Source organism: Eurytemora carolleeae, unplaced genomic scaffold (assembly GCF_000591075.1).
Source record: "Eurytemora carolleeae unplaced genomic scaffold, Eaff_2.0 scaffold154, whole genome shotgun sequence".
In the NCBI taxonomy this organism is placed as follows: domain Eukaryota; kingdom Metazoa; phylum Arthropoda; class Copepoda; order Calanoida; family Temoridae; genus Eurytemora; species Eurytemora carolleeae.
Window position 1 is genome coordinate 452027 of NW_019396344.1, and position 27770 is coordinate 479796.

At 31.1% G+C, this 27770-nt stretch overlaps 6 protein-coding genes and 1 long non-coding RNA gene across 7 annotated transcripts in view; 6 read left to right on the plus strand and 1 right to left on the minus strand.

Annotated features, from left to right (window-relative positions):
- The window catches only part of LOC111701352 (uncharacterized), a 2496-nt gene extending 2151 nt beyond the window's left edge, over positions 1 to 345 (minus strand). Inside the window, exon 1 of the mRNA XM_023472602.1 lies at positions 102 to 345. Coding sequence (XP_023328370.1) covers positions 102 to 133 — 32 coding nt within the window. The 5' untranslated portion in view covers positions 134 to 345. The remainder of the gene's footprint in view (positions 1 to 101) is intronic.
- Positions 1 to 1019, plus strand: part of LOC111701349 (WD repeat domain phosphoinositide-interacting protein 2) — a gene marked incomplete in the record, with an annotated part of 29033 nt that extends 28014 nt beyond the window's left edge. The window contains 1 exon segment of the mRNA XM_023472598.1: positions 864 to 1019. Coding sequence (XP_023328366.1) covers positions 864 to 1004 — 141 coding nt within the window.
- Positions 1020 to 1345: 326 nt separating this feature from the next.
- LOC111701362 (uncharacterized) lies at positions 1346 to 4743 on the plus strand. Its single transcript, XM_023472617.1, has 4 exons — positions 1346 to 1349; positions 2101 to 2194; positions 2893 to 2958; positions 3944 to 4743. The coding sequence occupies exons 1-4, from the start codon at positions 1346 to 1348 to the stop codon at positions 4095 to 4097; spliced, it is 318 nt and encodes a 105-aa protein (XP_023328385.1). The 3' UTR covers positions 4098 to 4743.
- Positions 4744 to 12017: 7274 nt separating this feature from the next.
- LOC111701387 (uncharacterized) lies at positions 12018 to 13775 on the plus strand. The gene is made up of 2 exons (XR_002765186.1): positions 12018 to 12051; positions 13181 to 13775. It is a non-coding gene; the product is annotated as an uncharacterized LOC111701387 (long non-coding RNA).
- Positions 13776 to 14930: 1155 nt separating this feature from the next.
- Positions 14931 to 16527, plus strand: LOC111701347 (uncharacterized). Its single transcript, XM_023472596.1, has 4 exons — positions 14931 to 15313; positions 15584 to 15785; positions 16047 to 16129; positions 16388 to 16527. Exons 1-4 carry the CDS (start codon positions 15184 to 15186, stop codon positions 16477 to 16479), a joined length of 507 nt encoding a protein of 168 aa, XP_023328364.1. The 5' UTR covers positions 14931 to 15183; the 3' UTR covers positions 16480 to 16527.
- LOC111701345 (uncharacterized) lies at positions 16524 to 18874 on the plus strand. The gene is made up of 4 exons (XM_023472595.1): positions 16524 to 17680; positions 17731 to 18534; positions 18595 to 18696; positions 18780 to 18874. The coding sequence occupies exons 1-4, from the start codon at positions 17400 to 17402 to the stop codon at positions 18853 to 18855; spliced, it is 1263 nt and encodes a 420-aa protein (XP_023328363.1). The 5' UTR covers positions 16524 to 17399; the 3' UTR covers positions 18856 to 18874.
- LOC111701363 (uncharacterized) lies at positions 18867 to 24394 on the plus strand. Its single transcript, XM_023472618.1, has 5 exons — positions 18867 to 19500; positions 20072 to 20143; positions 20492 to 20579; positions 22703 to 22764; positions 24265 to 24394. Exons 1-5 carry the CDS (start codon positions 19310 to 19312, stop codon positions 24392 to 24394), a joined length of 543 nt encoding a protein of 180 aa, XP_023328386.1. The 5' UTR covers positions 18867 to 19309.
- Positions 24395 to 27770: the final 3376 nt, after the last annotated feature.

The following is a 27770-nucleotide window of genomic DNA, read 5'->3' on the forward strand; positions in this document are numbered from 1 at the left end:
AATGATAATGATAATGATAATGATAATGATAATGATAATGATAATGATAATAATAATAATAATAATTTTGATAATAATTATAACAATGATATTAAAATTACCGAGATATGTTTGTTGTTAGATTTTCTGACATTTTGCCTTTCTTTGCAGTTCACAAAAGATCCATTAAAAATATGAACCACCTGACGCTAGAGATTTCAATCTACGCTATCTGCCTATACGCACACAACTAATCTAAACATTTCTTGACGCCAGAAAATGCGTAAATTTACTACCACCGAACGCAATTATGCTATAGCTAATTTACTGTTTTCATACTTATTTCGAAAAAAATGGAGTTTAAAATAATTAAAAATTTCGTATAAAAATAATAGTATTTAATGTAAAATGTAATTACTCCTGGTATATATATATATATATATATATTCTTTAACATATGCTGGGTTATGTAATCCAGATCAGGTTACCCACTCAGTTAGGCTCAGACGGAGTCCAGAGGATACTCGGACTAATCAACCTGGTGTATAGATTTTATATTTGAATTCTAACCAACATCAATGCATTCTAATCACGATCATCCTGCCAACACAGAGGTTCCCAAAAACAAATAGAAACGAAGTATAGCATCACGTCATATTCAAGTAAATTTCACGTAAGATTGATATGTTATGTACACGATCATAATTCATAACTCATGTCTTTGACGATTTGTTGTGTGGGAGAGGTAAAAATATTTTGAATTTCTAATATGTAAACAGATAAATTTTCTTTTCAATATTGATGGTGCGTAAAACCAAAACTAGAGGAGCAGCATTGTCGCAAAGGAGTACCAGATTTTTTCCCATCTCGCTTTTCTGTCAAAGGATTGTAAAGGAGAGGAAGGTGGAGGAGGAGGAGATAAAACATATTCACCTCCTGACTCTCCAGCAGTTATTCCGGTCACTCAGGTCAGGACTGAGAAGACCTGCAAACTGGTTTTTTTTAAACTTTTATTTTTATTGTAAATTGTCTAGTTTATACTAAAATAGATAATGGTCAGAGTAATTTAACAGGCTGCTAACATGTCTGCACACACACTGTCATATTCCTTGTTGTAAATCGTTTTCTGTACACTCTGCAAACTGGTTTATTTGTTGCTAAGAAAGGAAATCTACTTTCTCCATAAGTTGTTGTAATGAAAATTACCTAATTTACTTATATCGTTACTTTTTATATTTGTTAATAAATTGTTTGATTAGGAGCGGATATAGTATTATGTATTGTAAATCTTGCGCGGTCAACTTCGCTACACAGTAGTAATCGTCTTCGTGTTTTCTTGAATTTGTTACAATAACGTATTTAAGCAATGGGTTTGACGGAGTTATATATATATATGCGTATTTAGGTTAATCGCAAAACATGATTTGCTTATTTACTTATGAGTGCATTTTGCTTTAAGGACAATGTACAACAAAATTTATCTAGATTACTGTGGGGCCTCTGTATTTATTACATAACCCCTTATATTCCTTCTCCCCAAAGGTCTACCATGTCCAAGTATTGTAGGCACGCAAAATTAACAGTTATTTCCTTATCCCAGAGAACTGCGACTTTCGATCCCAATTTGAGCTAAGAAACGTAATTTGTTTGTCATTTTTTAAATGAAAAAAATATAAAACAAAAGACAACGGAGTTATTATGGACCAACAGGTGATTTAATTCAAATAGAAGGAACCGAATACACCTCTCCTTGGTTAGACCAGGGTGCAGAGCCTAGTAAGAAAAGAAAAAATTGATATTGTTTTATATAATCTTTTATTTAAACATAAAAGTTGGGAATTAAATGTTTAAACATATGTTATTAATAAAACTGAAAACCTGAGGGTTTAAACTCTGAAGTTATAGCAATGGTTTTAAATATACACACAACAAAAGCCTGACCTGGCCCGGTTAATTGTTAAGTTTAAAGGGACTGTAAGCGTAATTTCAAGTGGCCCTCTAATCATGTAATTATGGCAGTGCCCGATCTACAACGGTATCCTTGAGTCCTANAAACTAGAAAAGTGTTTAATTCTTATAAATTCTCGAATTTCTCTCTGTTTCTTATAAGCAAGAAATGAGCATTTTACTTTCGCAGAGAAACTGTATCAGGACGTGCAGAGAAGTATGATATAGATGGAAATCTTGTGGAGACTCTTCCAAACTGCCGTGCAAGGTAAATGCCAGGGCGGTGAGAATATATCTACTTGCCCGCCATGCCCTCCTCTAGATTTTTAGCCTGAGCACTTTCATTTTTGACACTATCACCTTGTTGTTGTCTAAAGGATTATTTTGCAAAAAAATCTTTTATCTTTATGTAAAAAAGGCGTTTCATGTAAGAAATATCTAAAGTAGCCCATAGCTTTTTGCTATTGTAGCTACAGATCTAAAAACTATATTTTTTAAAAACTCGTTGAAAAATGAATGTAAGAAAATGTGTCACATCTTAATATTTGTCAAAAACAAAAAAGTTTATTTTTAACATTTTTCCTGGTCTTGGAAAATTGGGCTATGAACATGTGTTGCAACCCTATACCTTTACTCTCAGGCTTTTTTCTCTAAGGCCCCAGGCTATAAATTGATAAGATCCTCCAGCATTTTTGGTGTGTCCCATGCTCATTGGACTATCTAAATCCATAACTTAAGTCTAAAAGTTGTCTTCCTAGGACAGAATCTTCTGGCTATATCTGTAGGAGCATTCTTTTTTAGAGTATGCCTTTCTATACCTTCAAGGCCTATCATATTTTACCCAAGTCTGGGGTATTCACCCATAAAATCATCTCTAAAAAGAATAAGTTCATTTTCAAAGATTCTAAAAACAATCAAAAACAGCTTCAGTTTTAGGTCTGATCTTATTTTATCTCATCATTATAGATATTCTCTTGGATGTGCTGTTTATAACGGAGATGTGTGGGCAGCTGGAGGATTTGATGGCACTGGGTAAATATAAAAGCCCAACTATTCTGATAGGTTGTAAAGTGAAGCTTTGCAATCAATTTCAAATTGAAGCCCGAATAAAATCCAGTGTTAAAAAGTGTTGTACCTAGGACTGGGCAATTAAATGTGAATTTTGTTAATTTTTCCTAAGCTTAAATGCTATGAATAGAACGATTTCATGAAACATTAATATTGTATTGTACTGTTAATAGCTGCGCCGGTAACGATTGCTTTAACCATTTAAGAAATTTTTAACATGTTTTGAAGGTTTTAAATGTAATCTTCTGTTTTCAAAAGCTTAAATGCTAGAATGATTTCTTAACTGTTATCAACATTTATTTCAGCGATTCAGGCTGTTATTGATTTCTTAAACCGTTAGCGACTCGCGCCATTAACGGTTGTTGAAAATTTTCTGTTAATGCCATTAATAAAAATTAATTCAATAACTAATGGTAATTTAAAAAAGGGTAAATACCGTTAATGAACGGACGTGCCGTTCTTAACTTTAAAATTAACGGCTACTTGAAATTTTACTTTTTTAACAGTTGGAACTAACCGTTAAGGGATCAGCTAGTAATTGTTGGAATATTCCCAGACCTAGTTGTACCCTCCAACCACCCTCTTTAAACTACTTCACTTCATGTTGTAATCTCATAAATAAAACATGCAGGAAAGGAATTGAGTTTTTGTCACAAACTCTAATTTTCTATTTCCTATATCTCTGCAACCCGATGTCGTAGACCTTTGATATTTCAAACCACACATTTTTTTAGATCAAATAGTCTAAGTTTAAAATTTCAAAGATTTACAACATTTGGTTGCATATATATATAGCAATTAGAAAATTTGTGTTTGCGGCAAAAAACTCAATTCCTTTAAAATAGAGGATGTGCACAATGTGGAACACTCAACTATGCTTTGGGATAAACAATATCTAAAATTTTGGATGAAATTACCAAGATTATTGAGCCATTATATCTACATTTAGGACTTACTGGACTACAACTGAGGTGTACACGAAGAGTACAAATAGCTGGAAAGCTTATCAAATGAATGACAACCCAAGTTATCCTCAGCATCACGTATTTAATAATCAACTCATGGTATTTGGATCAAGAAACCCTAATGTTTTAGAATATTAAGATGGCACGAAATGGCAAATTACTTCTGGTCAGGCTCTTACAAAATTAAATGATATGTGGGGGGTTTCAGTACCTGTAATGTGTCCAGCCTAATATTTATGTACAGTGGTTGGTGTTTATATCATTACAACAATGACGACTTTTACAATTAAGTTTGGATTTCTAACAAGCTTTTTTTCAAATTAAAAGTTTACAAGTAAACCAGCAAAAGATGTTGATTGACAGCTTCTGTATTGTTTTCATGTTTATGTGTATCCATACTGTTTGAAATTTAAGATTTCAAAATTAGATTTTTTTAAATTTAAATTTTCTTAGTTGTATTTGTACCTGAGATAATATGATATAGATATGCATGTAGGTAGAAACCTGCTGCCTATATACCTGGTAGCAGGAAATCTCCTTTGAGAAGGGCTGGGCAAAGTTCCGTTAACAAAATGGAAGTTTTCGAAAATTAACGTAAGAGTCCGTTAACAAACGGCAAAAACATTTAATTTGTACAGCGTTAACAAAACAGATAAGTCGTTTTGGAAAAAATTACCAGTTGAAAACAAAATTGAAACTGATGGGTTTTTAAAAAACAGCAACTTTTGTTCTTGCCAAAAAAAGTATTATCATCGTTAGTACTACGAACAACCGTTTTTTTGAAATCTAAATATTTATTGTCTTTTTTAATTGTACAAAGAAGTTAACATGTAGTCGACAAATTCGTTTACATTATTTTAGATTTGTGAAATAAATACAAAATTGCTTACATCTGTTTACATTTTTTTATGAGAGATTTGTATAAGGGCCAAATACGTACATTTCTTAAATTAGAAATTTGGATTTAAGGATACTTGGATCCTGCAAGACATACAAATTGAAGAGTGCAACAGTGAAGTCGTAGAGAATTAAATGCATATAATTCGTCATTGACGAAATTTTTTTTAAGAATCGTCTGCATATAATTTGGGCATTTTATGAAGAAAATCAATTTGAGCAAGCATTATACAGTTTTTATGAAACAATGGTATAAAGTCAATGTACGCTATATGGAAAAAATTACGATTGTACTGACGAAGAAAATTGAAAGTTCAACGTTGGAATGGCATTACATTAGTTAAACTATGTCGTCTTGATGCTAATTAGCCACCGTAAATATAGAAAACGATATATTTAAGATACATACTGGCGAGGAACATTGATGGTTCCTTCCTGCATGTTCCTTTCTCTCTGTGGTTAAGAATCTACACGGCCGACGTGAAGATAGCAGACACCAAAATTAAGAGGTGTTAAATGTGAAAAAGCTTATTGGAGAAACATTTAGTTTCAATTGGAAGAAAACACATTATGCTTAAGAACTAGACTCACGAAGAACATTGGTTCTGCGCTACTGTCTAGGGCATTGAAAAGAGATTAGTGCTTAATCTCTTCATTTTTCTCAAATCATCAAGGTATAGCAAGGTATGGTGCACGTTTATATTGTGCTACGAATTAGAGATGTCGATGTAGCGTAGTTATCTCCTTTTCTTGAGACATCATGGTTTCTCGGCGGTGAGATTTGACGGTTCAGGAGGCGTTACAGTTTACTCAGACTAAATCAGTAAAAAAAAGATCATTAGTTTATTATGAGAGAAGATTCAGGGTAAGATGAAAGATTCAGATTTTAAACCAGAGTCCTCATAATTTAAAGATGAATAATATCGATAAAGATTTATTAATTAAGACATTTTAATTATAGGGACTCGATTTTACTGTGGGTTTTTATTTCTATATTCTTTAATTAATCTTACGGACATAAATTTTTTTTAAAAAATGGCATTTAGTTCTTGCTTGCAGTAGCAAAGTTTTATATCCGAATTATTAAATTAAAGGGTAAAGGATGAAAAGAAAATCTTTGAACTTAGACAACTGACATTGTGTACTCAACGTTTGAATTTTGTTAGAATTGTATTCCAATAGCATGTACATTAGTTTTGGTGCAATAGGGTTTCAACCTTAACAATCCAAAATGATCCGTGTCCACGCTCCTGCTCTCTGTATATAGAAGGTTAAAAATTCATTGATAAAGAAGGAAATCTGCCAGTCTTCTCGGGGACTTATGGAAATATATTTTTTTACCGTTATTATCTGCTGAGTGATGAAGCTATAGGATCCGCCAGGTTCTCTGAGGTTCTCCGCTCATTCGTCTTCCAGGTTTGAGTTTAACTAGGTAAAGAGAGAACCATGACGAAGGGAAAAACGAACAACCGTTAATGAGAATGTTTTGCGCTACTTGTTAGTCCTTAATAGGTAATTGCAAAAAACAACTGGTAAGGCCGTTAATAGAATTGAGATCTTTAACCACTGGTAATTTATTTATAAAAATCGTAAAATACCTTCAACGAAAGGAATGTTCTGTTCTTATACTTTTAAAACTAACGGCTACCTTAACTTAATTTCTTTATTCATTCATAAACAGCCAAAAGATTGAATACTTTTAAAAACATAAAAGAGCACATTTATTTTTATCAGAAGAAAACACTTGATGTTAAGGGTTACCCACAAAGGATAAGACTTCAGTGACGACTGTACAGAATGTATACTGTCTATTTCCTTATATTTAGTATTATCTGCAACTGTAAACGGTTTTTTTTTGTTGCCATGTCAATAAATAGGCAATAATAGACAATATTCAAGACAGAAGACTTAGTTAAACCTTGTAATCGTCATATTTTATGAGTTTTAGATTATCTTCACATTCTCATCCTTTGTGGGTAACCCTGTACAAATTATAACTCTGTCTAGTCAATCTTCTAGATATTCTTAGACATTTGTTTTATTTGCATTGATTGTATTTTATCACGATAAACAAAGTGATAAATCAACAACATTATCATATTATCATCATTTTATTATTATCTTTGAATTGTACTTAAGAATGACTCAATTTGAACATTAACCGTATAATTCTAATAGTTAAGGAATTGTGTGGAAACTAAATGCTTAATGTAAAAAAGCTTAAGCTTAATCGAAAAACTAATTTTAAATAAATTAAGATGCATTTTTGTGACCAATTATTTAAATATTTTAAATGGATTTATATATTTTCTAAGCACTTGAAAACTGAATGTAATTTCCATTTTACGTAATTAATTCTTGCAATTTTAACCTAAGTTTAAACTTTAAACTATAATTGTATTCTATCTACACTTTGTGGTTTTATAAAAGATGCCCTCTTTAACATAAATATGCTTTATCTTATAAAATGTATAACACTGCAGTTTAATTAAAAACATTTTTTTAAACTTTAGTGATTTATGTAATATATATCTATATATTCAATAAACTTCATGATTTCATCATTCTTAAAAACATATAACACTGTTCAATAAAAAAAGTATCTGTAACTTTAGTAATTTATGCTTATCTCTCTACTATAAAAATTATTTTTATAAGAAATCCTATAAAATACTAAAGGTGAAAATATTTGAAGGTGTCAAAAATGAGATTACTAGGGCAAACAAAATCACGAATAAACTTTTTCAGAATCTTTGATATTTATCATTGATATAGGGATTTAGAATAACCAATTCGTTTTAAAAATGTCCTAATAGTATATGTATATAAAATGTATATATGATTTTTATCTTTTTTTACGATATATAATGTTAAAAACAAAAATATCTTCACTCTTCATCTCGATTGCTTATTTGTCAACAAAAGTTAGCAATAAATAAGCGGCAAAAACTTGCTTATATTCAACAAAAACGCTGCAACTTAGCTGTCATTCAATTTTTTGCTGCCAAATAAGCAATGTATTTTTTCTTGTCAAACATTTCTATTTCTTAATTTAGATATGTTCCTTTTATTTTATTATACCATATTAAACTCTTTAAACAATACGGAAAAAAGATAAAAAACCTTATCCTTATGCTTCAGCTTAGGTTGCAATCCAAACTCTTCGATCAAAGAGTGAAACTGTTGATTGGGATACCGCCTAGCTTTATTGGAGACCTCATATTTCGCTGGAGACCCCCAGATTCAAGTTGGAGACCCCCACATTTTCGTTGTAGACGAAAGTACGGGGTCTCCAATGAACCCAGCAGGATTTCATAAGATTTCATATACTAAAATTTTAATATTACTGTTATAACTTTGAAACCACGTAACTCCTCTAAAGTTTTCAATTTACGCCTATAAGTGAGAAAAAGTAAAACTTCTTTTTATAATTACAATTCTTTTCAATATTTCTGCCAGAAATTGGCATTTTAAGATTTAAAACTAAATGAAATTAACTTTATTTTGAAAGAAAACTCAGTCAGTATACAAGCCAATTTTAAACTTGTACCCAGACATGTAATTATTATCCAAAACTGTACAATGTAGTACAATGTAAAATATATTACAATGTAGTTCAATGTACAGTAAAGAGAATGGCTGCAGGGCTGGGACAAAGAAATAATGTTTTTTGTCACAAACTCTAACTTTCTAATCTATCTTTGTAATCCAATGTCGTATTCCTTAGATAGTTAAAGCTATGAATTTTGTTAGATCAAATAATTAAAGTTTGAAACATTAAAAAGTTTACACGAGAAGGATGTTAGGGATTAGAAAATATGAGTTTGTGTCAAAGACTCAATTCCTTTGAATGTGAAGTGATGGTCCCTAATATTCTTAAACGGAGTTATAGCTTTTAAACTCAAACGTTCAATGCCTTTTAATTTTATCATGAATGAAAATAATTTAATGTAATTTCTGATCTTTTGTAGTTATATGTTTATTTAAACCTGAAATGCATCATACACTTTTAATCCTAAGATAAGAGCATAATATCTTAAACAGTGCGTCATCTAATAGAATTTTATCAAAAAAATTCCACCAGTATCAATAGATAATTTGCTTAAGGAATACACAATTCATTAAACTTTATCAAATCTTTAAACACTGATGCATCTATTCTTGTTTACAAAGTCCGCCCAGAGAGAACTGGTTTCAATATAACGCGACCGCAATTAACTTTCCTTGCATTAGTACCTTGATTCCACTTAATTTTGGCGACCACTTAGGGCTTAGCTAGACAAATAATTGTTTTGTGCTATTTCTGTAGATGCTTCGATCCTGCTTTTTCCTTGCCCTGGCAATATCAGGAATTTATTTTTATAAGAAATCATTTTAAAATAAACTAATATTTGTTTACATATTCCGAAAAAGTCAATAGGTGAAGGTCTATTTTTTGTGACTTTACAGATTTGGCTTTGTGACCTCGTAGCTCCTCTAAAGTTTATTTTACGCACATATATGAGAAAAGCAAATTTATCTATTTATATATAAGAAATTCAAAACACTTTTAATCTTCTAGGTTTTATTCTTGAATAAGAGGAGTTATGGTAATTTCCTAGAATACGATTTTTGCCACCCCCGATTTTATTATTATCTTTGAATTGTACTTAAGAATGACTCAATTTGAACATTAACCGTATAATTCTAATAGTTAAGGAATTGTGTGGAAACTAAATACCAAAAATCGTATACTAGGACGGACCAGGAGTAGTTATGATATAAAAATAGCAGATTTTATCCTACCGTGGGATTTACTTTAGTTTGTGGTGAACTGCATATTTAAAATAACAGGAATTGTGTCTTTGTCACAAACTCTGCTTTTCTAAATCCTATATCTTTAGATTCCAATGTCGTAGACCTTAGATATTTCAAACTATGAATTCTGTTAGATCAAATACTACAAGTTTGAAATATCAAAGATTTACAACATTGGGTTCCAAAGATATAGGGATTATAAAATCAGAGTTTGTGGCAAAGACTCAATTCCTTTGTTGTTAATAACAAAAATAAAAATTGTTAAGTGGTTTGCTCTAAATCTACTGGAGCTCCAGGATCAAAAGGAAATAGAAAAAAACTTTATAGTTTACACATTTAATAAAGGACTTTTATAGAAAACCTACAATTGTAAATAACACATTTTGTAAAGTTAAAAACATGGATATCTCATACAATCTTGATCTTAGAAAGCTTTTAAGGGTACCGTTGTGCATCTGAGATGCCACAATACAAACTACGTACACAGTCCCTTTAAATTTAAAAACGAATTTAAAAAAAAAAATGTTGAGTTTATTATTTGAAAATCCTGAATTTTCATTTTGTTTCCTACCTTTAACAAGTCTGGAATGAAATCATAATCATCTGAGTACTAATGGAGTATTATTGGAGTACTTTAGAGACTCCTTTTCATTGGACGGCTCGTTGGAGACCCCCATATTTTCATTGGAGATCCAATATTTTCATTGGAGTCCACATATTTTCATTGGAGTCCCCATATTTTTATTAGAGTCCTAATATTTTTATTGGAGTCCCCCATATTTTTATTGGAGCCCCCATATTTTCATTGGAGTCCCCATATTTTCATTGGAGTCCCCATATTTTCATTGGAGACCCCCATATTTTCATTGGAGTCCCAATATTTTCACTGGAGTCCCCATATTTGCATTGGAGTCCCCATATTTTTATTGGAGTCCCCATATTTGCATTGGAGTCCCCATATTTTTATTGGAGTCCTCAATATTTGCATTGGAGTCCCCAAATTTTTATTGGAGTCCCCATATTTCCATTGGAGTCCCCATATTTTTATTGGAGTCCCCATATTTTTATTGGAGACCCCCATATTTTCATTGGAGACCCCCATATTTTCATTGGAGTCCCCATATTTTCATTGGAGTCCCCATATTTTCATTGGAGTCCATATATTTTTATTGGAAAAAATCAACAGTAAACACAAGACGGATGTCTCAGCCTGACATGGAATCCATTTTCACAAAAATAATCTATGAAATATTCTGGTCATAGGAAACTTTATGAGTAAATGAACCGAGAAAAAAATCAATTTCCAGAGATCAAAACTGCAAGGGGAGAAATAAAAATAGAGCCTAAAGCCATGTAAGGAATGATTGATTTTTTATTCCCTTTAAATCTTCCATNATTGGAGTCACTATATTTTCATTGGAGTCCCCACATTTTCATTTTAGTCCCCATATTTTTATTGGAGTCCCCATATTTTCATTGGAGTCCCAATATTTTCATTGGAGTCCCCATATTTTTATTAGAGTCCTAATATTTTCATTGGAGACCCCATATTTTCATTGGAGTACCAATATTTTTATTGGAGACCCCATATTTTTATTGGAGACCCCCTATTTTTATTGGAGACCCCCATATTTTCATTGGAGTTACTATATTATTTATATAAATCAAAATGATGTATTTCCTAGCTTTAAGAGTAAACTAAAATGAACCGAAAAAAAATCAATTTCCAGAGATCAAAACTGCAAGGGGAGAAATAAAAATAGAGCCTAAAGCCATGTAAGGAATGATTGATTTTTTATTCCCTTTAAATCTTCCATGGAAGATTCCACCGCGCGGAGCACAGATCGTTTCATCAAACTTTTTATTAACTAACAACGTCTCAATCTGTGTCCGTTCTAAGTACGGTGAAACAAGACACGACCCCAATCGCCAAAATAAAATGAAAATCATAGTAAAATTAGTATATTTGCTAACACCCCACCCCAGGACTAACCAAAGTTCGGTTTCTTCATTTTAAAATCTGATGCGTTTTGGTCTGTAATTACAATCAAACTTACAGCTTTGTTTGTTTTATACTTTTCATTCAAGATATATATGCCTTCCAAAAAAAATATTTGAAAAAAAGCTTTAAAAATAATGTTTAATAGAACAAATTGTGATCGCAATCCACAGCTTTCTGGAATTTTGACAGAACCGTTAAATCCACGTGACCTATATCCTAAGATAGAACTATATCAATATAAAGCGTATACAAACATAACTGAACGTATGGAGACACACAAAGTACGTCTTAAAGACGCCAGTTATATTGGGATGATCTGGGCTCTATTGAATCGATGTTAACAAGTTTTTCTATTTATCTAGGGGTCACGAAATAGCATACCTGCTCCATTGCGAGGTTCAGAATATGTTTAAATCTTTATTTTTTTTCTCGATAAAACTAGTCAATTAACCAAGGTTGTTTGTATAATAAGGTTGCTTACTCTCGATGATCGAAAAATGGTGTATCCATAGGATAGATAGATATAATCCGCCTCTTGCCACTATAATCAGTGACGTCATATGTGGATTCTATTTATCTATGTTAAGGAGACGACATTGGAGTTCATCAAGAATAAGTAACCTTATTGTACAACCTTGATTCTATGATCTATATTTTATGATCTATATAAATGATAATTATTTTGAAAGATTTTATTAAGATTACAGATCCAAATGTCGCAGACAAATGACAGACAAATGACAGACAAGGGGCTCATCTTTGAATTCAATTTTACAGACAAAATATTAGAAATTTTCTTAATAATTTGAAACATTAAGCTTAGTGCCAAAAAAATTAAAATTTTCAATTTTGAGATTAAAGCGAAATTTCAAATCAATTTTGATCAATAATTAGAAGATGTTGCTGATTTTTTAGTTTGAAAAGGGTTTAATTCTAAAAGTTTTGTTTTGTGAGCATTGTCTGCAAGATACTTTGCGCCATTCTTTTATGGAAGTAAACTTGTAAATACATCTCTTTTAAATGATCGTTAAAAATAATTCATGAATTGATTTGTAAAAAATAAAAATCTAATGGATAGATTAATGAATTCACTAATTCATAATAAATATTTATGTAGTTTTACATCTATAAATTTATTAGATAGTTTGTATCTAAAATATCTTTTTTTTTGATTTTTGGGTTTACAGATTGGTTGATTATTTTGGGTTTACAGATTGGTTGATTATTTTGGGTTTACAGATTGGTTGATTATTTTGGGTTTACAGATTGGTTGATTATTTTGACAATTTTCATTTAAATAATTTATAAATTGGGTTTTATCTAAAGAAACTGTTTACTCGTCTCATATTTTAACATTCTAATTCCTTTTTTGTAGATTTTAAACTATTAATTTTACTATATCAGGGTTGAAACACCTTTACGCAAATATATAGGGATTAGAAAATTAAAGTTATCAGTTATAAGTTTCCTTACTGAGTATAATTATTGATAAAAGAAACTATTAATAATAAAAACTTTTTTTTAGACTGGTCTTGTGTTCAATGAAAATGTGAACAATTGTGATTGGCCTTTCAACACTCCGGGATGCACTCCTTAAACCTCCTTTCATCACTTCTGGATGAACTTCTTAAACCTCCTTTCAACACTTCTGGATGCACTCCTTAAACCTCCTTTCAACACTCCTGGCTGAACTTCTTAAACCTCCATTCAACACTCCTGGATGCACTCATTAAACTTCCTTTCAGCACACCTGGATGCACTCCTTAAACCTTCTTTCATCACTCCTGGATGAACTTCTTACACCTCCTTTCAACACTCCTGGATGCACTCATTAAACTTCCTTTCAGCACACCTGGATGCACTCCTTAAACCTCCTTTCAACACTCCTGGATGCACTCCTTAAACTTCCTTTCAACACTCCTGGATGCACTCCTTAAACTTCCTTTGAACACTCCTGGATGCACTCATTAAACTTCCTTTCAGCACACCTGGATGCACTCCTTAAACCTCCTTTCAACACTCCTGGATGCACTTCCTTAAACCTCCTTTCAATACTCCTGGATGCATTATCCTGTAAATTCAATATTTGAAAAACTAAATAAAAGTTTAAAAGCAAAATATCTTTGCGTATAACTTTTTTTTCATTTATTTTTGAATTTTAATTAAAATTTAAGCTTTTTAATTTCATAAAATAAAAAGATGAAACAGTGAATCCTAGATATATAGAAAGAGTTTTTTATAATGTCGTATTCATTTTTATTTTCCACAATTTCACAAGCAATGTCCTCTTGGTGAAATTTTGAAGATGGAAAAAAAAATATTTTAGATGTTTGAAAACAGAATGTAAAGTAAAAAACAATCATCTAAGAATGATCAACTTTTTACTTTTTTTAGAAATCTATAAACTGCTCTCCTCATCTAGATCTACACAAATATTGCAAAAGACACAAATTAAAATTGCCCATACAATTTTCATAGAACCATCTTTTGTCAGAAAAATTGATAGGCAAAAAAAAAAATATTTAAGACTTCCCTTAAGTTAATATATTGCTTAATTTAAATCTAACAACCATTTAAGAACAACTGAAAACTTACGAGTACAAAAACTTAGATAAAAAACCAAGAAAAAATTTAAAGATGTTTAATGAAATTTTACCGAAATTTATCAGAAATGTACAAGAAAGATACTGAAATTTTTGATTGCAATATTGCAATGCAATTAATTTCAATAAAGATAATGCCTGCAGTCACAATCCAGTGACTTTTATTAAACAAAGTGTAAACAGAAAATTCATTCCTCCTTGAACAAACTATTTTTGCTTGTTCAAGGAGGGAAGGAGTAAACCCCTATTTTAATAATGAAAAATGTTATATTTTATATTTTTACCAGGGTTTCCAATTTTTCCTAATATTCAAATGAAAGAATTACAAATTTTGGATTATTGTTGTGAAGTATAAATCTGAAAATTTTTAGTTACAAAAAAAAATTTTCTCTTTAAGCTTTGCTTTCTAAGTAAATAATAGGTCAGACAACTGCGACATACCATAAAAATTTAGTCTTGAACTTAGACTCATAGTCTAAAGGGTCTTGTCTATAAACGGACATTTTTTAGTCATTTGTGGGCTTAATCTTTAAGGATTTGTAATTTGCAAACCTCCAGAAGTTTTCTGAGCCCTTTTTTTAGAAAAGTGACGTTGCTAATTCGTTTTCATATCAGAAGGAAGTTTCAAGAAAAATTGACTATAAAAAGAGATAAATTATAAAAAAAAACACTTTTTAAGGAATTTATTACTAGCTACAAACTCAATTTCATTTTCTATTAATTTCATCTCTGAAACCACTAATCTGATGGCGTAAACCTTTATGTTATAAACTCTTAGTTTGCTATTTCATTTTTTGGCATGTGGATCAGGCTTAGAAAATAATAGTTTGTGACAGGTAATCAATTCTTTAAGAAAAACATCCATGTATTTTTAGAAACATCTTTATTCAAAAAAAAAGCTTTGAATGGATTAATCGATAAAAAAATGTTTTGCACGTTCTTTCTTGTTTTGGTTGCATCACCTTCAATCTCAAGTTCTTCTGTAGTGGTTCTTGATTACCAAGATTTACTGATAAAAAGAGCATTAGATCAAGACAACTCAACAACTTCAAAGGGTGAAATGTCACATTTTTAAAAAAACATTTAACTTTTCTGTAAAGAAATGAAAAATATACAAATCAGGTTTTAGAAATATTTGAGATAATTATTATTTGCTATTTTACGCTTGTATTATTTAAGTTTCATTTTTGATTTATTTATGCTGGATGCTATAATGCATGATGTTTAAAATACAGATCTCTTTAGATAAACCAACAAAAAATAGAACATGTCAGATTACCTTCCAAATTTGCAAACCAAAACTTTTTGAAAGGATATTTCATTAGAAGAGGTTAAACTTCCCAAATTGAAATTGCCATTCTTGGTGGATGAAAAATTTGTTATGTGCTACTCAGTGTTTGCCTATGGATCAAAAAAGGAAACAATATTTGAAACTATTAGACCTGGAGATTTTTCAACAGGGTTTGCTTTGGCATATTGTACAATTAGTCAATGTTCAATGTATTTAACTTTACCTAATTCCGAAAGGTTAGTAGTTTTAAAGTCTTTTGACCAATATTTCCAACCCATGATTTCCTAAGAGCGGGATATTAAGTTACTTATTTCTGTCCTTGGGCCAATGTAAAATAAAATCCTACTCTGCGAGTTTTTTATCACAAAATAATTTTTTACTTTTTTGATGTTTTATATTGTTGTCATGCCAAGATTTTAAAAACTCGGAAAGAGTAAAAACGCTCACACACTCACTCACTCCCACTCCCTTTAGGAAAGTAACTAACACTGTTTTAGTGGTAAGATCTATAGCTCCAGTATTGGTTATGTAGTTCCTCCCCTATGGATAACCCTGTGTGAGCATATAAATACTATGACAGGGACTAGATTTAATCAATTTGAGCTAGTTTGAGCTATTGATAACGCAATAACTAGAGTCTAAATGTACTGAAAACATATTCAATATCTTTTTATCTGACAAAAGTTGCACATTGTTAAATGAAATGTGATAAAAACTAGGAAACTCTACTGACGACATTGTGGTGAGTTAGACGACTTGTCCGCCACACTAGGTATTTGAAATGGCGGTAGCTAGTTCAGCCACCCAGCTCAAATTTATTAAATTCAGGTGGTTCTAGGAGAACATATGGTCTATGTACCACAGCTAAACTATAACCAAACATACATCAGGGTGTATCCACAACCTTTAAAGGAAAAGATACAAAATTAAACTTTATTATTATAACAAAGTAGGGACAGTTGAAATTTTTTTGGAATAACTGAGATGATCATAAATTTTAAAAACTTATCAAAAATGATTGGAATAGAAGCATTCTGAAAATAAGGAACAATGAACAAATGATACTGTTGAAGGCCTTCATTAATGAATGTGGAACCAACTATTTAAAAAATGTGCCTGCAGACCTACCTTCCGCTGTAGTTTCAATTTAATGACTATATATTACAATGTATCCCTCTTGTGCTATATCATTATTATTCTCTAAAGTCATGAGTTGTCTCCTGAAAGCATTAAAATGGTCAGAGTCAAGAGTATACTTTGGCACAATGTTACATTTCGTCCATTGCACTGTGCAAAGAAGGGGTTTTTATAAAAGGGCAGTTAAGTAACTATGACTCTCTTAAATTGAATTAATAAATTTAGATTACAACAGAAATTCTTTAAAAGAATTAAATTTACCTGGGAAAAAACTGATAAATTAACAATAGTTTATCATTAGTTTACACATGTTATTGCCTTGATTCTTGAAAGGAGACTTTTCTGGGTTTAGGCAAAATTGTATATGCAAGCTAAATATTTGATTTTGATTTTAAAATTTTGTAATTTGGTCTTTTGTATTTTTACTTGCACTTCAGGAGTATTTGTTTAAAGTTAAAAGTTGGACATTCCCTGGCAAATTTGGAAATCTGAATGTTTACAATACAGATACACTTGATAAATGCAAGGACCTAGGTGATTTGTATGCCTGGAATGCATCTGACTGGGCTATAGAATCAGATCTACCAGAACTCATAAAGCTACAAGAAGTAAATCTCGATGATATTTGTGGAGAGGTTTCCAGTCTAGTGGCCCAATATCCTTTAGATTTTGAAAGCACCATAAATCTTTTAAAGAAATTTGGAAATGGAAAAATGCTATACATAGACACATATCAGCTTAAAGATCAACTTCTTTTAACAGGAGTCAATACTACATTTTCCCCATATATAGAAACAAATGGTACTAAATCTTTTTACAATATTTATACACAAGATATTCTGCTGGAACCTATCAATTGGTGGCCTGGACATCCTGCTGATACTAAATATCACAAAAGATGTCTTTGTTTTGATTCCCATGCCTATGCTTGCCCGCTCACTGCAAAAGCTTCATCTTTTGTCAAAATCATTGCCAATTCTACATTCAAACTAAGGTATTTATTTTTACACTCTCTTAGCTTTCCTATAACCAACTTTGCTTTAGAGGATTTTGTGGTGACAGTTCATTTGACAAGACATACAAACCTATCATGGGTCGGGGTCAATTTATGTACGTTGGTATTACTGGAACCATTATTGCGTATAGACCAGATAAAAAAGCATGGATTGTAGCTAACATCAATGATGACAGCAAAGCACTGATAAAAACAAGTGCAGAAACTTATCTGTTTGGAAAAAGTGAGTGGATACCTATCAAAAATAATATATGTAAAGAAGAGGAATATTATGTAAGTTTCTCTAGTTGTTCTAGCAAGGAATTCACTTGTTCTGACGGGTTTTGCATTTCTCTTGAAAAACGCTGCAATCAGGAAGCTGATTGTTCAGATGGGTCTGATGAACTCAAGTGCCACATTTTGCACAAAAAGATTGCATACAATAAGCATCTACCACCAAAGCCAAAACATTCAAATTCTACTGTAGATGATCAGCATTTGCAAATAAATGTTACCGTTGAGGTAGTTGACATTCTGAACATAAATGAAGTAAACAAAGAAATAAAAGTTAAAATGGTCATAATCTTAAAATGGATTGATTCAAATCTTATCTTTAAAAACTTGCAAGAAGACTCGTACCATAATTTGTTAGACACTAATGAAGTTGAATCCATTTGGAGACCTCAACTATACTTTAACGATATCAACATTTACCAACGGGAAGAAAATGAAGCTGAAGTGGTTTGTGTTGAAAGGATAAAATTGAATTATACAACTCTTGATCTTGATCATGTTTACAATGAAAGAGTTTACAACAGTGATTCATTTAATCTCATCCAACACAGGTTGACAAGGTATTTTTCATGCAGATATATTATTTAAACTTAAAGTTATTTAAACAAATAATTGTTCAGTATGACCTTTGTCTGCAACTTTGATATGACCATGTCCCCATTCGATATTCAAACCTGCTCAGTCCACTTCAGTTTAATAAACAAACAGAAAATCTCAGTAAGGTACCTAATACAATTTACTATTTAACCTATAGATAAAATGAATAATTTTTTGTTTAATATCAAATAAATTAAAGTTTTTATAGATTGAATCCTTCAATGCTGATTAATCATGGATCTAATACTGTGAACCAGTATATAATATTCAGGAACACATTTTGAATTTTCAGAATTAATGTTTTGTTTTAAATTTTTTTCTAATAATTAAAGATCACGCTAGAAGATAAAATACATGTCTTGTCTGATGATCGCAAAGTTCTACATCAAAATATTTTGTATATTAAGTTCTCGAGTCAGAATTTTTGTGTTGTGAATCTATGGATCAAGCATTAATCATTAATTTCCATCTGAAGCAGACCTATGAGTTAATTCAATTCATATTAGTTAAGCCATGTTGGTCATACCCTGCAGGAAAAACTGAAATGGAGGGATCAAGCATTGATTCCTAAAGTTTTAAAGTGCACACACTGGATTTAGAGATCAAGGGTTCAAGGATGCTCCACACAAAAGTTCCAAGATCTAATAATTTTAATTAAATATTTTTTTTTGTGTTAAAAACTATAATTAAATAACTATTTTGTCTTCATGATAAAATGTGCAAATCTACAGTCGGAAGATGTATATGTCAGATCATGCCATAAAAATAGATTTTGTGTTTGGAAGGCAATTATCTGAGTTTATTGTAAGAACCATGTTACCAACCATGGTGGCAAATGCAATAGGATATCTAACTATCTTCTTTGAAGAAGATGCTTTTGAAGCAGCTTTAGGGGTCAATCTAACCATTGTTCTGGTTATTGTCACAATGTAAGTTTTTTTTATGATTTAGCATGAATAACTTTATATTGCAGGCAGTACAGCTGCCATCAAGCTTTATTGTGTTTTTAATAAGGTTTCCAATTATTTTCTTATTCTGAGATTTGATAAATATATTCTGTAAAAGTATTTTTGATAAAAAATTATAGCACCTTGAAGACGGATTATCATACATTTTGGAACATTACTGCTGACATGTTATAGTTGTTAAATAAGTGGCTGGGAAAATAATTGGCCTCAAATTTAATAATCTAGCCACTCCCTACAAACATAAGATATTTATAAGATATTATGTCAAAATATGCCTTACTTATCAGGAAAGCCCATAAAGACTAACTAATCCATCTGTAAGGGGTTATTTACTTGGCACTTTGTTAAAGAAATGTGTGTACTCCAGTAAAATAAATGTAAGCAAAATTTCCCCAAAATGTTTGAATTGTTTTCCTACTTTATGTCAACTCCAACACTTTAAATTTTGGAATCACATTTCTAAAATGTTTTAAAATTAAATTTAACGTTAAGAAAAATTTTAAATTCACATTTTTACATCTCCATGGTTTAGGTTGGTTGAAATAGGGAAGGAATATTCAAATACAACAAGTTATATTATGATACAACTTTGGATGATTGTGAGGTAAACATTGTAATTACTAAAATTTTAAAAGTTGCCTTAACTGTTTACCATACAATATTTAGGCCAGTTGATATAGCAGTAATTGACAAAACTGATTCTTTGGAAAAAACATGAATGTTAAACAACAAATTTATTTTATTTTCAAATTTTTCCCCGAACAATATTCAGGCCAGTTGACATAGTAGTAAAAGACAAAACATCAATATTAATGAACACAAATTTCATTTTAATTCTATTTGACAAATTTGTATTTTATCAAAGAAATTGATTGTTAAGAATTAACAGTTTTTAAACATTTTTACAGTTCTACTTTTAAACTTAAAAAAATTGATGACCGATAATATTCAGTGTGATGATGCCTTTCTTGGAAGTTCTTCTCCAAACCTATGCATTTTGTTTACGGAAGGCAATCAGGCAAAAATTAAAAACCAATGAGGTAATTCCATGAAGTGAGGAAATTCCATGAACTGCAGTAATTCCGTGAACTGAGGTAATTCCATGAAATGATGTAATTCCATGAAATGATGTAATTCCATGAACTGCGTTAATTCCATGAAATGATATAATTCCATGAAATGACATAATTCCATGAAATGATATAATTCCATGAAATGGGGTAATTCCATGAAATGAGGTAATTCCATGAACTGATATAATTCCATGAACTGATATAATTCCATGAACTGATATAATTCCATGAAATGCTGTCATTTCATGAAATGAGGCAATTCCATGAAATGATGTAGTTCCTTGAAATGAGGTAATTCCACGAACTGTGGTAATTTCATGAAAAGGGGAAATTCCATGAAATGATATAATTCCATGAACTGCGTTAATTCAATGAAATAAGGTAATTCCCTGATTAGAGCTAATGCCATGAACTGCGGTAATTTCATGAAATGAGGTAATTAGATAAAATGAGGTAAGTCCATGAAATGAGGTAATTCCATGAAATGATGTAATTCCATGAAATGAGGTAATTCCATGAAATGAGGTAATTCCATGAAATGAGGTAATTCCTTGAAATGAGGTAATTCCTTGAAATGAGGTAATTTCATGAAATGAGGTAATTTCATGAAATGAGGTAATTCCATGAAATGAGGTAATTCCATGAACTGGGGTAGTTCCATGAAATGAGGTAATTCCATGAACTGGGGTAGTTCCATGCACTGAGGTAATTCTATGAAATGAGGTAATTCCATGGAATGATATAATTCCATAAATGTGGTAATTCCATGAAATGAGGTATACAAGGAAATGGGGGTAAAAAAAAACAGCTAAATCATCTTTTCTTAAAATCATTGCTACAATGATGATCTGTGGAATAGAAAGGCGACAATATAGCAAAACTTAAGTATATTTGATGTAATGTAATAATTGCATTAGTAACTTACTATAATAAATCGATAATTAAGTTTAATGGGCCTGTTTAAACTTGCACAATTAGTGTGTCTCATGCTCATTAGACTATTATAAGTCATTGAGTCTAAGTTTCAAAAAGTCGTCTTCCTATTTCTGAGTTGTCTGATACTGCATTAAAACGATACAATTTGGTTTTAAAAATTTCAGTTGATAAGTCAAACCTCAACGGTTATCTCTGTTTTTAAAAAGTATTTTTAAGATTATTTTTGATAAGGGTTTTATGACAATTTTGTCCCCGCGTCTATTCGGTACATTGAAAAATGTTGTCAGAACTTTCAGGTTTGAATCTCGGTTTCAAGCATTTATCTTCATCTTATACAGAACTACGGATTATCTCGGTATCAAGCATTTATCTTCATCTTATACAGAACTACGGATTATCTCGGTTTCAAGCATTTATCTCCATCTTATGCAGAACTACGGATTATCTCGGTTTCAAGCATTTATCTCCATCTTATGCAGAACTACGGATTAGCTTAACTTCTATTTAATATCCCGTGTTGGTCACACCCTTAAAGGGAGTGTTCGCTAAAAATAATGAAAGGGTGTAAAGTTGTAATGCCTGAATGATTTGTTTGGAATTAAATTGATCATTTTACGATCCGAGTCGAATGTTGCAACTTTCTGAATTTGTATGGACACTTCGTTCTTGAGTATAAGTTGTTTTTAACAATTTTCTCCTTATAGAAGCAACAGATAGAAGTAAGATTAGTTGAGATCAAAAGTGCTTATTTTTCGCCGTAAGCCTATACCCCCTTTCATTTTTCGCGAACATTCCCTTTAAGGGACAACTAAAATTAATGCATTGATCTTCACATTTAAAAGTGCCCCTATTGGATATCGAGATTAAGCGTTCAAGAGTAAGGAAACTCCACACAAATATTCCCAGCGATCAAAGAGCTAAGTTTTTTTTTATTAATTTGATTCCTCCTCGATTTCACTTGGTTATCATACCCTGTAGCAATAACTTTAAGCGGCATATCAAATTTTAAAGTGCCCTGCACACAAAAGTTCTAAACACTGTTTTTGTTTTACATGTTAGGGAATTTTCTCACAAAAAGATGTAACCAGTTTGGATTTACATATCTTGTAATTTTTTTAGAGTTTTTGATAAGTTTTGATAACCTAAGTTTTAAGATCAGAGTAAAGCCTTGTGTAAACGATGAAAATGCAGGCCAAGCAGGAGAACTAAGTGAGAGGTAATTTGTCATTAAATCGATTTGCGACCGTTTTTTATACGATTGTTATTTAAAAAACGATCTTTATTGAAAAAAACATCGTTTTTGAAAAAAAAATTATTGACAATTATGTTAACGATCGTTAACAAACGGTCGTCATTAACGTTCGTTTATGAAGGGTCGTCTTTAACGGTAGTTAATGAAGGGTTGTCGTTAACGATCGTTAACGAAACGACGAACTTTATAAAAACGGACGTTTTTGGAAAAACGATCGTTTATGAAAAAAAATTACATGCAACTTTATTGAATGTCGTCTTACATTAAGTAAAACAGTTGTGGGGAAGCTACAACTTCTTGATATTTTCTTAAAAACTACTCAATGATAAGTACAGATGCCCTTTAGGTCGGTTTCCTTTCTTCGTTAACGATCGTTAACTAAGGGTAGTTGTTAATGTTCGTCAACGAAGGGTCGTCGTTAACGATCGTTAACGAAACAACGAGTTTTTAAAAAAGGATCGGTTTGAAAAACGTTTGTTTTTAAAAACGATTGTTTTTAAAACGATCATTTAAAAAACGACCATTTTTAAAGAACGACCTTTTCGTTTTCGATTTTTCGTCATCGTTTTCATAACGAAACGATCGTTTTTCAAAAAATGAAAACGTTAACATCCCTATTTACAATTGCTTCAAATATTAATCGAAGTCGAAGTAGAAATTAAAAGAGTCCTGCCATGGTAATTTCAAGTAACTGTCCTTTTATAATAGCACTCTTAAAAAAACTTTGTCTGAGCAAAACTGTAGATGTTTTTCCTGTTTTTCTATAAATTAATTATTCTCAATTGTGTTTGTCATAAAGCAACTTGCGTATAGTTATGCACCAGACAAGAAGGGAAACAGACAAATTAAGAGAAATTATATCTTTCAAAGACATTACTGATCTGATAAAAGGGTAGTACGTAAACTTTGAATGAGAAATTAATAAAGAAATCATTAATATAAGCAAGCCAAGATTGAATAGATTAATGACGCAACATTTGTACACACATTTATTTTTACATTAATTACTTTATACAAACTGTAGGATTAAGCGAAGTTAATCCTTAAATAATCAATGAAGATGTCCCCCGGAATGGTGAACTAGATCCTTGTCGACCCTCCTCCTTTTACTGCTTGATGAAGACTGAAGATTATCTCGGGCATAAAATGGCCGCCAATATTGTTTTAGGCTTTCTCTGCCGACAGAATAGTCCTGTTACTCCTATCTCCGGCATTTATACATGATAAGGAAGGGTTCGATTTGTTGTTGACTCCGGGTTATTTTCCAAAGAACTATCCATCTATAACGGTTAATATCTCATTCTTTTCTTCGTGTCCGGATTTATATACTAGGGATATGGTGGGTTTACTGTAGCATTGTAAATTTAAATTAAATTGAAGGTTACGTTAATCCCTTTCATAACTGTCTTTGATAATTAAATTGATAATTTTCTATTAAATAACTTTACGTTTTTATACTTCTAGTATTTCCGGAGAAGAAGTGTTGAACAGAAGAAAGATCGGAATTATATCTTGGATATTGAAAAAGGGCATTCTACTGGGATATTTATCCTTTATCACCGCTTACTTCTCAATAGGAATATTCAGACACTAAATATTAAATATGAATTTTCAACTTAATTCAAATATTTGCTTTTCTTTATTGTTTGATTCCTAGATTCAAATTTTTTGTTTAAATTTATTTTAAACAAAATTTTAGGTAATTCACCAATTAATTTATGTGAAAGAGAAAAAGAACTAAATTGACAACATATTTCAAGATATCTTCAATGAAATAATTAAATGTAAAGAAGAGAAATATGGATATCTTATTCATTAAATTCTTGAATATAATATGACTAAACAGGAATAATATCAAAAAACAATTCCCTCACTGCAAAGCTGGATGAATACAACCAATAATATATTTTGGGAAAAGAAGACTCAGTTTCAAATTTTTCTAATAGTTAAGTGTAATCTAAATGTATATGTGTTAAAAATAAAGTAGATTTCGGTTCAAATTATTTGTGACCATTTTTCAAAAATTAAAGTTTTCATCTATATATAAATTTGGCTTGTCTGTCTGTTTGTTTGTTTGGGCGTTTGTTTGTTTGTCTGTCTGTTTGTATCCAATAAACGTCAAAACGGCAGAACCGATCGGGCCCAAATTTTTTGTGGGACATCACGTGACCACAGGGAAGGTTTATGAATGATCAAAATTTCAAATATTTGTCTCCATCAAAGTTCGATCATCATTAAATTTACGAAAATTTTGAAAATCCACGAAATTTTTTGTGAAAATCCGCGAATTATTTTTGTTTTGTTTTACGATGTACACAAAGAGAACATGTTCACAATTAATTTAGAAGATGGGCGCGAAATGCCCTCTAAGGCTAGCGTATGTATATTATTATACATCGAAAGAATTCATCAAATGTCGTATTCTTCACTTTCTGATAATGGAATGTGGCAGATATTTAGTTTTTTAATTAAATGATTATATGGAACTCTTTAAAACTGTTCCCGCATATTCATGGCTATTTATTTATTTTCACAAATACTGAAATTTACGTAATATAGCATAAAACTCATTGAAAAATTGTCAAGACGACATTTGATAAATTTTTCCGATGTATGCGTTATTACAGGTTTCACTGTTATTACTGTAAATATTTAAATCTAGATATTCTTATTTATTTTGATAATTCTAGTGATGAAATTTAAGTTTAATAGGGTAAGACATAAACTACGCATATACTACAGTGGTGGACGTTAATATAAATACAATGAAGACGACTTGTTACCATGTTAGGTGTATCCAAGCTGTGTGTTCATTAGAAATTAATTAGAAATTAAAGTTGAACTAGAAAGTCGTCATGATTTTATTGATAGATAAATAGATATGTATTTTTCATTAAAGTACATATGTTTTACATACAGGGTGTCCCAATAAACATGGGAATTCAGTGACGAATTCGATATCGTCTTTTTAAATAATTCTTTGATTTAGTATAGTGATACCTACTGAGAAAGCTGTAATCTGTAAGAGTTTCGTCTGCTATGTTCACAATTTGTTTGTTTATGTTTTGACTGCATACGCTTGTACTTAGTAAAACAAGAAAATTACAGTATACAAACAGAGTAAACTTGTCCGTCTTCACTGTTCATCTTGCGGAGACATTATAGGCACATCTTTGCAGTCTTTTACCCTTTTCATAAAAAAAAACTCTAGCAGACATAATAATATTAGGGCTTTTGAAATTAGGTATTAGAATGCTAATTCATAACAAAAACGATATCAAATTCGTCACTGAATTCCCATGTTTTTTGGGACACCCTGTAGATGACTGTAGAATAATATTGAAATACTTGTGAAGAGCTAATAGTAATATATAGAATGTATATACTATTATAGAGATAATTAAACTATATACTGGAACATTAGTGGTCACACACATTTGTGAATTTTGTTTATTTATTTTCTATTTGTCCATGAGCCATATAAAGTTTAAGAATAAAAGAGAAGAATAAGTATTGGAATGAGAAGAATTGGAATGATAAGGATGAAAAGAATGGGAATGATAAGGATGAGAAGAATGGAAATGATAAGGATGAAAAGAATGGAAATGATAAGGATGAAATGGATGGGAATGATAAGGATTAGAAGAATGGGAATGATAAGGATGAGAAGAATTGGAATGGTAAGGATGAGAAGGATGATAATGATAAGTATGAGAAGAATGGGAATGGTAAATATGTAAAAGAATGGGAATGATTAGGATGAGAAGAATGGGAATGATAAGGATGAGAAGAATTGGAATGATTAGGATGAGAAGAATTAGAATGATAAGGATGAAAAAAATGGTAAGGATAAGGATGAGAAGAATTGGAATGAGAAGAATGAGAAGAATTGGAATATTTAGAATGGGAATGATTAGGATGAACAGAATGGGAATGCTAAGGCTGAGAAGAATGGGAATGATTAGGAAAAGAATAATAAGAAGGATAAGGATGAGAAGAATGGGAATGACGAGGATAAGAAGAATGCAAAGGATAAGGATGAGAATAATGGGAATGATAAAGATGAGAAGAATGAGTATAGGAATGAGAAGAATAGGAATGATTAGGAAAAGAAGAATAAGAAGGATAAGGATGAGAAGAATGGGATTGACGAGGATAAGAAGAATGCAAAGGATAAGGATCAGAATAATGGGAATGAAAAGGATGAGAAGAATGGGAATTATAAGGATGAGATTAATGGGAATGATAAGGATAAGAAGAATGGGAAAGATAAGGATAAGAAGAATGGGAAGGATAAGGATAAGAAGAATGGGAAGGATAAGGATGAGAATAATTGGTACAGGGTGTCCCAAAAAACATGGGAATTCAGTGACGAATTCGATATCGTCTTTGTTATGAATTAGCATTGTAATACCTAATTTCAAAAGCCCTAATATTATTATGTCTGCTAGAGTTTTTTTTTATGAAAAGGGTAAAAGACTGCAAAGATGTGCCTATAATGTCTCCGCAAGATGAACAGTGAAGACGGACAAGTTTACTCTGTTTGTATACTGTAATTTTCTTGTTTTACTAAGTACAAGCGTATGCAGTCAAAACATAAACAAACAAATTGTGAACATAGCAGACGAAACTCTTACAGATTACAGCTTTCTCAGTAGGTATCACTATACTAAATCAAAGAATTATTCATAAAGACGATATCGAATTCGACACTGAATTCCCATGTTTTTTGGGACACCCTGTATGATAAGGATGAGAAGAATGGGAATTATAAGGATGAGAATAATGGGAATGATAAAGATGAGAAGAATGAGTATAGGAATGAGAAGAATAGGAATGATACGGATGAGATGGGTGTAAATGATAAGGATGAAAAGAATGGGAATGAGAAAAATGGGAATGATTAGGATGAAAAGAATGGGAATGATAAATATGAGAAGAATGGGAATGATAAGAATGAGAAAAATGGG